General features: G+C 43.2%; 1 protein-coding gene across 1 annotated transcript; it reads left to right on the top strand.

Moving 5' to 3' along the window:
- Positions 1-7,861: 7,861 nt before the first annotated feature.
- On the top strand, positions 7,862-12,278 carry sgms1b (sphingomyelin synthase 1b; the record flags this gene model as incomplete). Its single annotated transcript, XM_080835166.1, has 5 exons — positions 7,862-8,499; positions 8,979-9,096; positions 10,828-10,981; positions 11,567-11,733; positions 11,845-12,278. The coding sequence occupies 5 exons, from the start codon at positions 7,862-7,864 to the stop codon at positions 12,016-12,018; spliced, it is 1,251 nt and encodes a 416-aa protein (XP_080691292.1). The 3' UTR covers positions 12,019-12,278.
- Positions 12,279-14,508: the final 2,230 nt, after the last annotated feature.

Genomic DNA, 14,508 nt, shown 5'->3' with positions numbered 1-14,508 from the left:
GAAGACATTTCTAGATCGGGTATCGGTGACAATTAAAAAAAAAATATATATATATTTTTTTTTTTATGTTTATGTATATGGGTAGTGTATTATGAGTAGGGTTGGGTACCGAGAACCGGTACCAATACGGCACCGGTTCCATACAACCGATACCTACCCGGACCGAAATGCAACGCAGATTTCGGTGCTTCCTTTCGGTGCCTGAGCAGATAATTTATTTATTTATTTATTTTTTTTTAATTAAAATTTTTATAATTTAACAAAACTAGCGATAGCTAACGAGAATTAACGTTAGTGGCGTAGATCTTTCTGAGTACGATCTGTATACTTTTTTGTGTTGATAACAGATTTCGTGGGGCACATATAAAACTGCTCCATCTCCCAATATAGACTCTCGCCTGTGTCGCTCACGCTGCATTCCGTATGGGACTAGTGGAAACGGGATTTGTGTTGAGGAGTTGCCATGGTAATGGGTTGACTTGCGTGTGGTTTCGGTTTCAAGATAAGTGTGGTTGTTCTAAGCAGAAGTTGGATACTTAAGCAATAAGCCCCAAGAGGCCGTGCTTTGCGCTGATTTTAGAACAGGTAAGGGAGTTGTTAGGCACGACGCGAAGCGGAGTGCCGTTAAACCCCCTTACCTGTTCTAAAATCAGCGCAAAGCACGGACTCGCGGGGCTTATTGCTTTTCTAAACCTGTTACTACACATATTTGATATGGTTTCATAAATAAAGACAATTCAATTTAAGAAACAATAGTTTAATGATAAACCGTCATTCTTCCGCCACTAAAAATTATAGTTCCTAAATAAATCGTTGCCACGCAACCCTTGAAGCAACGCAACAGCCAGATGGAACACTGGGTATGAAATGCGCTATATGAATGCCTTGCCATTCGCTGCGCAGTAATATGGAATGTAATCAGGTCAAATTGTAAGGTAATGCTGGATTTTACAACGGCTTTTAGCCAATCACAATCAAGGATTTGAACAATCGGGTTTAGAAGCTTTATTAAACGGAGAGCTACCGTCTCATCCAGAGATATTCCTTCTCAATGTGAGTTCTTAAGAGAGCACTAACTTGGACGCTACAATAACATTGCAACAGTCTGACAGCGAAGAGCAGGCAGCCTTGCACAGAGCAAGCACAAACAGAGCTAGCCATCAATATAACGGAGAAAATGTCGAAAGGTAAACGATCAAAAGTGTGGCTGTATTTCGCACAAAAAGATTCAAACAACGCGACGTGCAGCATATGCAACAACAAAATTGCGTGTTTTTGGTGGAGAGAACTCAAGAGGCCCTGAAGCTAAACTTTTAAAGGGGCAGTAGGCTACACATTCACGAAACCAGTGGGTTTAAATAAATGCAAACTAATTAATATTTGTTTTACTCTGAAGGCAAACATGCTCATATTTCTGCAAAATTATTAATGAAGTGTGAAGTGTGTGTACAGAGTTTATGTATTTATTTATATTTATTTAAGTATACTGTAAACAGTTGTTATAAGTTAATATATTGTTCATAGTTTGAAGTTAAAAGGTTTGAAGCCAAGTGTTTTGTATTTATTTTTATTTATAGTATACCTCAAACAGTTAATATATTGTTACATTTAAAGAAAACTATTTGCCTTGGCAATAAATAAGCCTAATGTCTTTAATTAAAAAAAAAAAAAAAGTATCGGTTCTGGCACCGTTTAGGCACCGGTATCGTTTTAAAAGTATCGGTTATGTACCGGTATCGGAAAAAACCCAAACGATACCCATCCCTAATTATGAGTGTACGTTGCTATTAGTAGCGATTAGCATGCTAAGCGGAGATTTAGTTATGTCCTGATGTTGATTCGCTCTAATAAAGATGGGTTCATCCTGTTAAGATTTTGACTGGATGAGCTATGAATGAGATTCATGTTGCCTTGTACAATTATATGTATCGAGTAATATTAGTTGTGTAATTGTTATCGTGTAGCAATAAAATGTTAAAGTAATTCAGTGCAGTGCTAATAAGTCCCCATTCTAATTGCAGACACTCACATATGTAGGATCACACCCTGTTTTTTTATATCGGTATCGGATCGGTATCGGCCGATACTAAACCTCAGGTATCGGTATCGGTATCGGAGGTGAAAAAAGTGGATCGGTGCATCCCTAATAAAAATCACACATGTCAACCCATTTCTAAAGCCCAGGCTTTTAAGGCGTTTCCCCCACTGATGGCAATGGATCCCACGCGAATTTTTTTTTTACTGGACACTCACATTTTACTCTAAGAAACCCAATGATGGTCAGCCCTTAGTCTGTTTACATTGAGATGCTGTCTTGTTTGCTTTTGTGTGTGGTAACTGTATGTGAGGTAAAGTATCTCCCCTGGTATAGGCCTCAGGCAGCCCTCGCTGTGCAGTTATTGGGGGGAGGGGATACAGCTGCCTCAAGGCCTGGAGGACAGGAAAATGCGTATGTTTGCATATCCTTGATTTAAAATGTGCATAGCTCCTTGCTGTTTAGACTGCTGCCTCGATAGGCTCAAGTCCACAGCAACTGTTTGTCACTGGACATGTTGAATTGCAAACTTTCTTCTCTTCTGTGCTTTTCTGTGCCTCGCCGTATGTGCGTGTCAAAAGATCTTGACAAAGCCAGCCCTCTCACCATATAGGGTCTAGGGAAAAGGCATGTCACCCGCAGTGTCAGGACATGGAACAGTGTGTTGTTTACCACAGTGAGGCTCTCAGGCTGAGGGCAACATCTGTGCTTGGTTTATGCTTGTATCAAGACATGGTGTCCCTGACAAAATAGTGGCAGATAAGATAGCCTGAAGGCCTTTACTTTTGTTATAGCTCTTGCGGAGCTATTCCAAGCGTTGGTAAAGTATTTGAAGAGCCTGCTTGTGTGTGTGCCTGTGTGAGGGAGTGTGTGTGTGTTTGTGTTATGCTGAGGAAGGCCCACATGCAAGCCGAGCAATTCAATGAATTCCAGGAGCACAGAGGAGGCTTTAGTGTCATGGTTCATGCCCTGACGGTTTGACTGCGGACACAGCCAAGCTATTATCTGTTGAGTATGTCAAGAATCCTACCCATTCACAAATGCTTTTGCCAATCATTGCACACACTAACACACACCAGGATCTGAATGTTCGATGTAAATGTTTACTCTTCTATAGGTTCGATACCCCTGGCACTCCCTCTTTTGAGGCTTTGAAAAAAAATTCCCTTAGGCATTTTTTTGGTAAACGTCCTCCTGGTTTTTCCCAGGAAAAAAAGTGCAGGTGTTGGTTTCATTCACGGAAGTTCACTGAGATTCTGTGAACAACCCCTTATCACTAACTTGCATTTGCTTAGTGAAAGGGCCAGTGCTCAGCTTCACTGCGTCTGTGCAAAGGCAAATTATCTCGTCAGTGAAGGTTTGTGTTGAAAAGCTTTTGTTGGCACCAGTTTGAAACATTCCCACTAATGCTAGGTTATGCTGTCTGCAATCGATTTCAAAAAGAGTATCATACCGAAATGTTTCCCTCAAGGGAAGGGAAATTGTCCCTATAAGCTCTAATATTTGAAGTTATGGGCAGTTTCCTTTGGCGTACACCACTGATCTGTAGAACAGAGTTCATGGTTGCAATCAGCCCTGTGACCCCAATCATCACTTCAGTGTAGGTTTACACCGCTATCGGACAGATATAGTCATTACACAGTCATAGAATGAAAGGAAAGGGGTCAGTGAATCGTGATCTGGTTTCATCAAGGTGTTGTTTGACAGAGGACACAACTCATTGTTAGGGTGCAGGCTGCACACACACACACACACACACACACACACACGCATACTCCACTGAGCTGAGCTTTGAGGACCTGCAGAGGTGATGGCAATGATAGGATGTTGAGCTTGAGCTGTGCTCTGACATTCTTAAACTGCTTAGACTATCCGCATGCTCGAGAGCGCTTTGTGACTTGATTTAGGGTATATCATATCATGACAAGCTGCTGTGGAGTTGGTCATCATCAAATCATTTTTTATTTTTTTTGTCTCAGAGCAACGATCAGAAGGCTGATGAGGCCACCAAACTGCCATTTAATTAATGGTGCAACCAACGTAAACACACTGAAGTGAGCACAAACTAACCCATTTATTTTGTCTCAGGACATTTCCAGTTATGGGGCTTTAGCTCAGTGCTTTGGCCCTAAGTGTACCCCATACCACTGTGATGGAATACTTTGTCTCTCTGAGACATAGTGAATCTTTAAAACGGCAACTCAGTTTACGGCTTATAAAAGTGGTACATCCATCTATGAGTAGTGTGCCCAATTCTGGCAGGGGGGCTGTTTCATCGTCAAATTTCAGTTTCAGTATTGGATACATGAAACTCAATACAAGTGAGAAATTGTCCCGTTTTGTCCAGGTTTCACACCTTTGTTTGCTGTCCTACGGTAGAAAACAGAAGTGTTGTAACAGAAGACGTATTTAAACAATTCGATAACAATACATGGGATGGGATCCCATGGGATCAATGATGGCTTATCTTTTTCACACAGTCTATTGGTTGTAGACAGGTTGTAAAAAGATTTCCCCCCCCCGTTGTATACACATGGACTTAGCTTGTCGTTTGTAACCATCTCCCAACTCGTAAAGAAAAAAATAATAATTTCGAAGATGCCATTGGGTTGAAACCGTTTCCTATTGTCATTTAACGCTCGTTGGTTAGAATCCTCGTAAAGTGAAATGAGGTCACTTCTTCCTCCTGTTGTTCAACTTTTTGGGGAAACTCAGTTGGTCAGCACTTGGCAGGCCCGCTGACTTGTGGATTCGGTGGTGATGCACACGGATGACCGGCGCATTAGTCAGCGGATGGGCGGGATTGGTGTTCATGACTGAGGGTAGGCTGTCAGACGGTTTGTGGTAAAGCAGCGGCAACAGCCACCACCTCACTCGTCAAGACTTTAGTTTTTTCCCTTCTTTCGAAATACGGTAAGACAACTTTTACGTGTTACCGCTATATTGTGAGTTCCTATTTTAACCCTGATTTGTTTTCCTCGGTTAAAGCCCGAGCTTGGTGATGCTGGCATGATTTAATCGCGGCTGTTCACTGTTTTTCGTTTCGTATTTAGTCAATTGTTACATACCCCTATTAGTCGATGTGGTTGAGTGGCTTCAGCAGTTCTTGAAATATATTTATGTATGAAGCATGGGCTTACTATCTACTTTGTTGAATAATAAAACACCATAGAACCTTTTTAGTGCAAATACAGATTGCCACAAATACTTCTCATATAAAGCTAAGTGCTTAAGCTGTTTTTGTCTATTTCATCCAAAGGTTAATCAGCAAATTCAGCTCTTGTGACTAGGCTAATTTGTGTTTCCTCATCGGTTCTTCTGCATACACCGGACATAGGGCATGAAGAATTCATGTTAAGAGTAACTTGCAACACACTAGTCTGGGCTCCATAATGTCAGTCAGGCACCATATTCACATGATCATGTCACAGCTAATCAGATGGCTTGACCTAATCAGATGCCTCACTACTGCTATCTTCACCATACATCCCACGGATTACTCATTGTGACTTGCTCACATGGGCAGGTACCATCACGTTCACACATCAATCAACAAACCACGCACATAATTTGCCCCCATGTGGTTTAGTAATAACAGTTTTGACCTCTGAGTTTGAAACTGGTGTACAACCGTAAATGACTGTGGTTTATGCATGTGAGAGGAGATGAGTGGTGGTGGCAGTGGGGGGGGGGGGGGGGAGGGGGTTTGTTTAAATGTGTCGTGGTTGTTTACAGTGGTGTTGCACGGCCACCAAAACCGACCTGACTTGGCATTGGAAACATTTTCCCACACTCTCTCCCTAAAGGCCTTACCCCAGGGGGGGGGAACATTTTTTCAGCTTGCTAAGCTGGTGTCATCCTATGTCTCACCACCTCAGAGCACTTGGTTATCGTGCTTGGACTTACATTTCTTTGCTGTTGTTGTTATGTATTAGTTATTATTATTACTTGTTTTGCTGTGGGGAAATAGGTAGGTTGGACAGAGTTTCAGTAGTATCAGTGTTTCAGGAGCAGTCCCTGAAGTGTATTTGGGATAGCTGGTTGTTCTCATCAGTGACTGTGCATACATTAAGAACCACACTGAGAGTTGGTCTGATTGATCTGGTCTCTGGAAATGGCTATTTTAGCTCTTGAAAGGGCAATACCATCCCAGTGGCAATGTAAACTCCACTCTGAAAGGTTTTTAAAAGCCTCTTAAACAAATGGAAGGGTAGGAGATTATCTATCTCCTTTTTTATTAAATTGTAAACACTCAAACCTAAGCTTGCAAACACCAAACCTTTTATGTGTTGTGTTTATAACCTCTAATGGTAGAGATTCGTATTTCTGGAATTAGAAATCCGTTGAATCCATATAGGGAACAGATGCATAACTTTCCACACTGATAGGGTCTATTTAATACCTAAGCAGGACTGCGTATCTCGAAGACGTCGTTGAGCAACCACTATGGAAAACGTGGAATGTTCAAAACGACCGTCTCTATCATTTAACTACGTCGGTTGTTCATCGACGCTTTTGGGAAACGCATCCCAAGTTCATAACCTCATATTTTGTCTTTGAGTGATATATTCGACTTAGTAATGCTAAAGACACTGTGGTGCGCTTAAGCATATCTATCCTGTTCTACTCTATTCAATATGTTTCATAATAATTCCGTATTGTAGGCTTATAATAGTAGCGTCCATTTGAAATTAAGTCTTAAATGAGCTAATTTCTAGATGTTGGCTTAACTTAACTCTCCCCTCTCCTATCATTGACTTTCTTTACTCAACAAACAGTTATTTCAATATTCAAGGACTACTATTTTGCTGTTTATCCTTTAAACTTTAAATAATAGTAATTTGAAGGGAAACATTGTGTATCCTGACCATCTGCATAGACCTCAGTCAGTGAACAGGCTATCGCGCATATTTAACTATGCAACGCGACACTTCTCCTCGAGTAATGCAAACCATATGGAGCTGAGGGCGACACGACCCCTTCTCCATGGCCCGAGTTAAGATTTGTAAACACACTTGCCACGCCCTTGCTGACACGCTCACGGGTTTTTGGAATTCCTGTGCCAAGGAGAGCATATCCAAACACGGTGTTTGATTTACGGAATGGTCATGTCTTTCTTACAAAGAAACGGGAGTTCACGAAAACGTTGGTTCGGAAGCGGTACAACGGTCTGAGCTGGAGTCAAAGTGGAGCTTAGTGAAAGCCCATGCCAGCTTTCGACACATCGATACTTTTTGCAAAGTAACTTCAAAAACTTCAGTAGAACTTTTTTGTGTCTAGTTACAAATGAAAGTGAAAAACAGCAGTACGTTTTTAACTCGGTCTTAAATTCAGTTAATATTGGTAAAAGTGTCGTAAGTGTTCTAAATCAGCTTGTAATCTGTCTTAAAGTAATGGAAGTCCTTATTTGTTTGCTAACAGAATTTGTTTCATGGTCGATTTCATCTTACTCAATATTATCCTGGTATTACTCTGTTATTCTTATCAGTTCAGCCTTGTTTGATGATATTTTGTTGAATTTAGTACAAGTAAGTACATTTGTTTGATTCAGTTTTTTAAAATCTCCTTTCTCCCTGCAGGAGATAACTCATCATCCCCTCCCTGTGCTGTAAGATGAGCTGAATTGGTGCCTCAATTGGATTACCTTTTTGGAAGCTTGTTTGGATCTCCTGACCAGTACCTCCGAGTGTGTATGCCCACCAATGTCCTTAATGTGTGATGAGCACCATCTGGGGAGGTCTTTGTGTTCCTTAGACCCAGCCATTCAAAACTGTGTGTACCTCCATCCCTGTTGCTCCACAGCTTGCTGAGGTTGAGGGGTCCAACATGAAGAAAGTGGCCGAGTGGTCAGTGGCTGAGGTCTCCAGTTGGCTAACGAAAGAGGGCATGCAGGAGTATTCTGAGCCCTTCCGGAACGTTGACGGCCATGCCCTGCTGCAGCTCTCTCAGACAGACTTCCAGAGGCCGCCGCTGTCGCTGGTGAGCTCGGACGGCGGGCAGCAGCTTCTGGAGCGTGTGGAGACGCTCCGGATTGAGCACCACATCGAGGCGCACAAGAATGGCCATGCCAACGGGCACGCCATCCGGGTCACGGACGAGCTTATCATGGTTGCGGGGGACGGGAACACTCCTGGAAGCATGCCCGGGAAACGCAATGGGATGGTCAACGGCTTCCACAAGGACCTTGTCCAGATTCCCATGCCGGAGCCCGTGCGCACGCAGTTCCCGACCGAGTGGGGCAAGACGGCGGTGGCTGCCTTCTACGCCATCTGCTGCTTCGTGTCCACCACTATCATGATCTCTGTTGTCCACGAGCGCGTTCCACCCAAGGAGGTGTCCCCGCCGTTGCCCGACAAGTTCTTTGACTTTTTCGACCGCGTGGAGTGGGCCTTCTCCATCTGCGAGATCAACGGTATCATACTGGTGTGCCTGTGGCTTCTGCAGTGGACCCTGTTGAAATACAAGTGGGTCATATATCATCTCTCTCTCTCTCTCTCTCTCTCTGTTTCAAATTGCTGTTGCCATTGCTTTGAAATACTTGTCTTGATTGATTCACATTCTGATAGCCATCTCAAAAGTGGTGGCTGTGTATATGGTGGCTGTGTCTCTGGCTCCAGTCATCATCTAAGCTTTCATCTTGGCATGGCTGGATAAAGCAATCTGGAGGCTCCCACAGAGACTGGCATCATTGACTGCCAATCATGTTACCACCCCCAACAGTCTTACCTCTTACAAAGAGATAAAGTCAAATGATATGTTTGGATTACAAAGTGGGAAAACACACCTTTTGTTTTTCTCTAGTGTGTTTGTTTTGCATTTGCCCCTTATGGCTCTGTTATCTTTGTGTAGTGTGTCAACACCACCATGCTGTTGTTGCCTCCCCCCCTCCCCCTGTTGTTTTCAGCGCAGAGGGGTATCCCTTTAACTCTGTTGTGATCTGTAGGTCCATCGTCGGTCGGAGATACTTCTTCATTGTGGGCACGCTCTACTTGTATAGGTGCGTCACCATGTACATCACCACCCTCCCTGTGCCAGGGATGCACTTCAAGTGTTCGCCGAAGGTAAGATACACATTCTGGAGTTACAAACCACAGGGTTCTTTGGGTCAGTGTGAAAGTCAAATTGGCAGAGCAGGTTTTTTTTGAGTGTGTATGTACCATTTTGGGGTTTGATGTTTAGTTGTCTCCAAGGTTCTCATGTGTTAGTCCAGGGCTCATACAAGTAATGACTGCGGTCACATACTGTACAGTGCGGTCTGGGAGGAGCGTATTGTGTGTTTGTGGAACCAGGTGGGCAGTGACTGTAACGTAGACGATGTGAATTGAGATGAATTTCACATAGATTTGTTGACTGCTGTGCCATTTGAAGTCTCTGGGATCATTATTTACACAAATAGCTTAGCCTGAAATCCATGGGAGTTCTTCCTATTGGAAAAAAAGGTGGTGCCCCGTCGCATGGAACATTTTTGGCAAAGCTCTATTTTTGGCAAACTAACCTCCCCTGATCGTTATTTTCCATCCCTGTGCTGATGTGAGCGTCGTGGAGCAGCGTCTCATTGGAGGGAGTGCAGAGTGGTCGAGGGGGGTGGGGTGGGGTGGGGGCTGCTGGGTGGGTGGGTTTAGACTCTGTCAGAGACACATGCTCAACAGATGTTCCTGAAAGATCCTCTTCCCTGGCTATTTTGAGACTGGTCAAACATGGTATGGGGTATTTTTTTTCCTCAGGAAAACTGTTTCAATCATCATACGGGGAAAGACCTGTTACCCAATCCTCTGAGCAATCGAACAGACGTTTATGTGTTTATGTTGTATTTGTATCGTGGGCACATCGCCGTTGCTAAGGAGCGGCTGAGCGGAGCTGAAATACCACTGTTCATCATCCGCTGAACGAAAGTGACTCACAGGAGGGAGGGAGCGAGGACGGGGAGTGGGGGGTGGTACAGGGGGCTCTATGCAAAGTCGAGGCCCGGAAATCTTCCCAGCAGGAAATGTGGGAAGTCGTTCATTTCGTGGGCTTGACAGGCCACTGGGCACCCCCCACCCTCTTCCCTTCTCCTTCACACCCTTGTTACTGTCTGTTTATTTCCCTCCCCTCTTCCGAATGACACGTACTGCTCAGCGGGATGTGTTTCCGCCGGCTTCCACTCCACACCCAATCCCAGAATACATCATACATCAGGGATTGTTCTAGAAGTGGCCTTGACGTTAATTGGGGCATAATATCATTTTGAGTCGAAGAGAAAGCAGACAGGAAAAACAAGGGAGAAATTAATGTTTTGGCTGGACACAAACAAAGCATGTCCATAGCCAAAGTAGATTAATAATGACAAGCTGCTGGATTGTTTTGTTGGTGGTAAAATGTTTGTTTTTGTTGTCCATGACCTTGTTATAATTTGTAGATGAGATCACTGTGAGTTTTCTGAATAGCAATGCTGTTGGGTTGAATCTTGTTATATGTTTGTTGTGAGAGTGTTAAGTGTAAAATGTTAAGAGTTTTATGAATGGTTATCAGTCGTTGCTCAACAAACCCCGAAGTGTGTCGTTGCATTTGTAAGCCCTCGCTGTGTTCTGAAGGCAATGATCTCATTTCATTCTCAGTGGTAAGCCATTTGCTTTCTGAAGTAGTGGGTGAACCCATTTTTTTGCCAGCATGCAGTTTCACTGTTGCTCATCTTTCTGTGTGGTTGACTGATTTATGATCTTGTTGGTGTAGCTGCAAACTATGTATGCACTCTTGACCCCTAACCCCACTGTGTGTGTTTGTGTGTGTGTGTGTGTGTGTGTGTGTTGCAGCTGTTTGGGGACTGGGAGGCACAGATGAGGAGGGTGGTGAAGTTGATAGCAGGGGGCGGCCTCACCATCACAGGCTCCCACTCCATGTGCGGAGACTATCTGTACAGCGGCCACACGGTCATGCTCACACTCACCTATCTCTTCATCAAAGAGTGTAAGTGTGTGGGGGTGTGTGGGGGTGTGTATATAAAGCATGAGGTCTTTGTCATCATGGAGCTTTACTTCCCTTTTCTGATGGTACTAGTGATTTAGACACAACAGTGACACCTGCTGATGTAATTTGGTGACACCTTATATACATATACAGTGAAACATGACTGATTCTAGCTATCACCCAGTGCAGTGTTTGAGAGCACACAACTTATACTTTTCAGAGGGATCATATGATCCAGCTGTCAAAGAGGGAAAACTCCACACATGATTAGAGAGGAAATATTTTTATGTATTTTGTTATATATAATGTTAATGGTTATGTATATTATTAATTTGTACACCTACGGAGTTGTCAGATCCAAGTTTTAAGACATTCAGGCTAATTTCTATTCTAATTTTGGGTGAACAATACAACATCACAAGTGCAAGTAATCACAAGTAATGACTGCTATCGCATACAGGGAGGTCCAGGAGGAACATGCATAATCTGTGTTATTGTAGAGAAGGTGTTAATTAGATTATTTTGATTGAGATGAATTCATTCTTCTATTTTGAAATAATTGAAATTATTTCTTCTATTTCACAGACTCTCCAAAGAGGTTCTGGTGGTACCACTGGGCCTGTTGGCTGCTCTGTGCGGTGGGGATCTTCTGCATCCTCCTGGCCCATGACCACTACACCATAGACGTAGTTGTGGCCTATTTCATCACAACACGACTCTTCTGGTGGTACCACACCATGGCCAATCAGCAGGTCGGTCAACCCCACATAAACCGTGTTCAGCTTGAGTATTTTGGGTCATGCATGCCTGGTTTGTGTTTTACAGTCTCGGGATAAACCGGAATGTTCCTTGTTGTGTCTCAGGTGCTAAAGGAGCCGTCACCGAGCAACTTCATCTCGCGAGCATGGTGGTATCGGTTCTTCTACTACCTGGAGGAGAACATTCAAGGCATAGTCCCGCGGAACTACCAGGTGCCTTACCTGTGGCGACCGTGGCAGTGGGGCCACGTCAAGTACACGAGAATAGACTCCGAATGAGTGACTTGAGTGACGGACACTTAACTGACCGACCTTCCGGGTGACCTTTCACCTCTCAAACTGCCACTGCATTTTTGGACCCAAGAGAAAGGGGTCAACAAGGGAGTGGAGACTCCAGGGAGACTTCGAGTGCCCTCAAGTGCCAGATTCCAGTCACAAGATGGTGCCCACGTGGAGGAGTACCACTACAATCTCTTCCTCACACCCAAGCCCCTCCAACTGCCCTCACCGCCCCTCAAAATCAGACTGGTCAACACTGTGACGCATCATTACAAGCTAATCATTCTCGAATGAAACGCTAAGTGTGTTTCTGACAGATTTGATGCCTACCTTCTTCTAGTTGAGCAGATTTTTTCCTTCTGTTTGTTTTTTGGTGTGTGTTAGCAGCCGCCAAGGCAACCGGTTAAATTGTCCATGCATGACTCAAGTCAGTGACCCACCCCACCCCATGTGGGCCAGGACTTGGAATGACTGTGTGGATGGGCCTGGAGAATGTGTCACAAGGTCGTTACACCACCTTCTCTGAATGCCGGGGTGAATTATGAATGAACAAATGATGTGTGTTACTGTTGAAAAGAAGGAAAACTGCAGTGCTACTAAGTTGTGAATCCACCAAATTACAATAGGGGTAAATCTGGTGGTTTTCTGTTTGTTTGTAGCGACATGCTTTTCTTTCTTTCAGTTTTTTTTTTGTAGTGGCTCTCCCTGAAAATATTGCCAAGGTGCAAAAAAATTGATTTTTTTCTAAGAAATATAAAACTACATTTATTTTTCCAACTAATGCTTTGTATGTAAAGAGAAAAGAAAGCAAATATCAAGTGGTATGTAAACATTCCTCGGTGCCTTTTTAGATGTGATTGTACTACCTGCTTGTAAGTCCATGTTTTTCATATTTCCTTGTAATGTGTAACAGCAATGTAATGTGATGAGGCATTAGTGACATTTTTTTTTCTTTCTTATTTTTTTTTTTTACTTGAACCTTTAAGGTATAGCAGGTTGTCTGTGTTGCCAAGCTCGTCACCCTCAGCCTCCCCCTCCCCTTTAAGAACGGTGAGCGTTGGTAACGCAAACTTCTCTCGCTTTCTGAATGTGTCACTCCTCTCAGCTTTGGAGACGTCTAGCCAAGACTATTGTGTCAAAACAGACACAGTCAGTTGTGGTGAACCATTTCATTCATGTTGGACTGTTTTTATTTATTTCCTGTGCGTGTTTGTTTATTTGTTTGTATGTATGTTTGTTTGTAGGTATGTATGTTTTTGTGGAGTTATTTTACCTTGTTCTTATCCAAGCCAAATAAGCTGTGTTGCCTGGGCCCTAAATGAAAAGTTAATTGAGTTTGAGGTGGCTTGGGAGCAGAGCCACTGTGCTCAAAGCTGCTGAGACTGTCCCAGGCTTGTGTCAGCAGTTCCAAGCGGCAACCTCCCCACCCCATCTCTTCCCTCTCCTCTGGTCCTCAAAAGCACAGTGAGTGTGCAAAAGCACCCAGTTGAGACTTCCAGAGAGAGTCTGGGAAGTGAAGATCTCCTTAAATACCCCATCTTCTTCTATGCTACACACAGTTACCAGCTGATGTGGCCTAAATGCTAACATGCCGATTCTTGACCTCAGAAAAGGAACAAGGGTTAGGAGAGTTACTGTTCACTTTCGCGTCGTTTTGTTTTATACTTGCTCTGAAGAATGTTTGTCGAACATAACACATGCAGCTGTAAGGAAGATGGTGGTAGTAGTCCTCACTGCTCACACTCTCTCTTTGAGGTTTCGCTTAACGTGAAGCTGCTAGCCATGATGGAACAGTAGACGATCTGCATCCAGCAGCAAATAAAAGAGCTGTCAGCATGCATGTGGTTTGTTGTGTTTTTTTTCTCTGGCTAGAGTGTTTCATGAGTCAATATTGAGAACCCTACCTCACTATGATAATGCTAATATGATAAATATCGTCCATGCTTAACTTTATTGCATATTACACAATACATTTCTGGCAAGGTGAAGAGTCGATGTGTTATTACGCAACAAATTACAAAGTTTGCTCACTGAAAACGATTTGAAAACTATTAGCTTTTAAAAGTTGTCTCTAACAGTTACGCAACGAAGTATGACAAGGCAGAAACACCAGTTATGCTTCAGAGCGTTTTTGATAGTGGTCGTAAAACTGTACGTCCCACCTACCTTTGTCCAGTGTTGTGCAGTATTATCTTTACCCTCATGGGAGTCAATTACAGTCAGACCAAGAGCTAGGACAGGAATATAACTGCGGTGGATTTTACTCAAAATATTCTTGAGAAGGTCTGTGAATTTACTTTTAATATTACTGGTAATAAAACATATAACCAATTACCATGGTTTGACTACTGACTACTGTATAAGTACTTCAACTGAAAACCAGCAGCAGTAAAAACGTGTTGTTAAACCAGTTTTGATGAAGACAAGCCTTACCGTTGCAGTACCCTAGTCTGAGTGTTGCTGTTGACAGTTTATCCCCGCTCAGCTCAG

Source organism: Sprattus sprattus (assembly GCF_963457725.1).
Source record: "Sprattus sprattus genome assembly, chromosome: 3".
NCBI classification, from domain to species: domain Eukaryota; kingdom Metazoa; phylum Chordata; class Actinopteri; order Clupeiformes; family Clupeidae; genus Sprattus; species Sprattus sprattus.
Note: the sequence above shows the minus strand (reverse complement) of the source record. Positions and strands in the feature narration are given on the sequence as shown.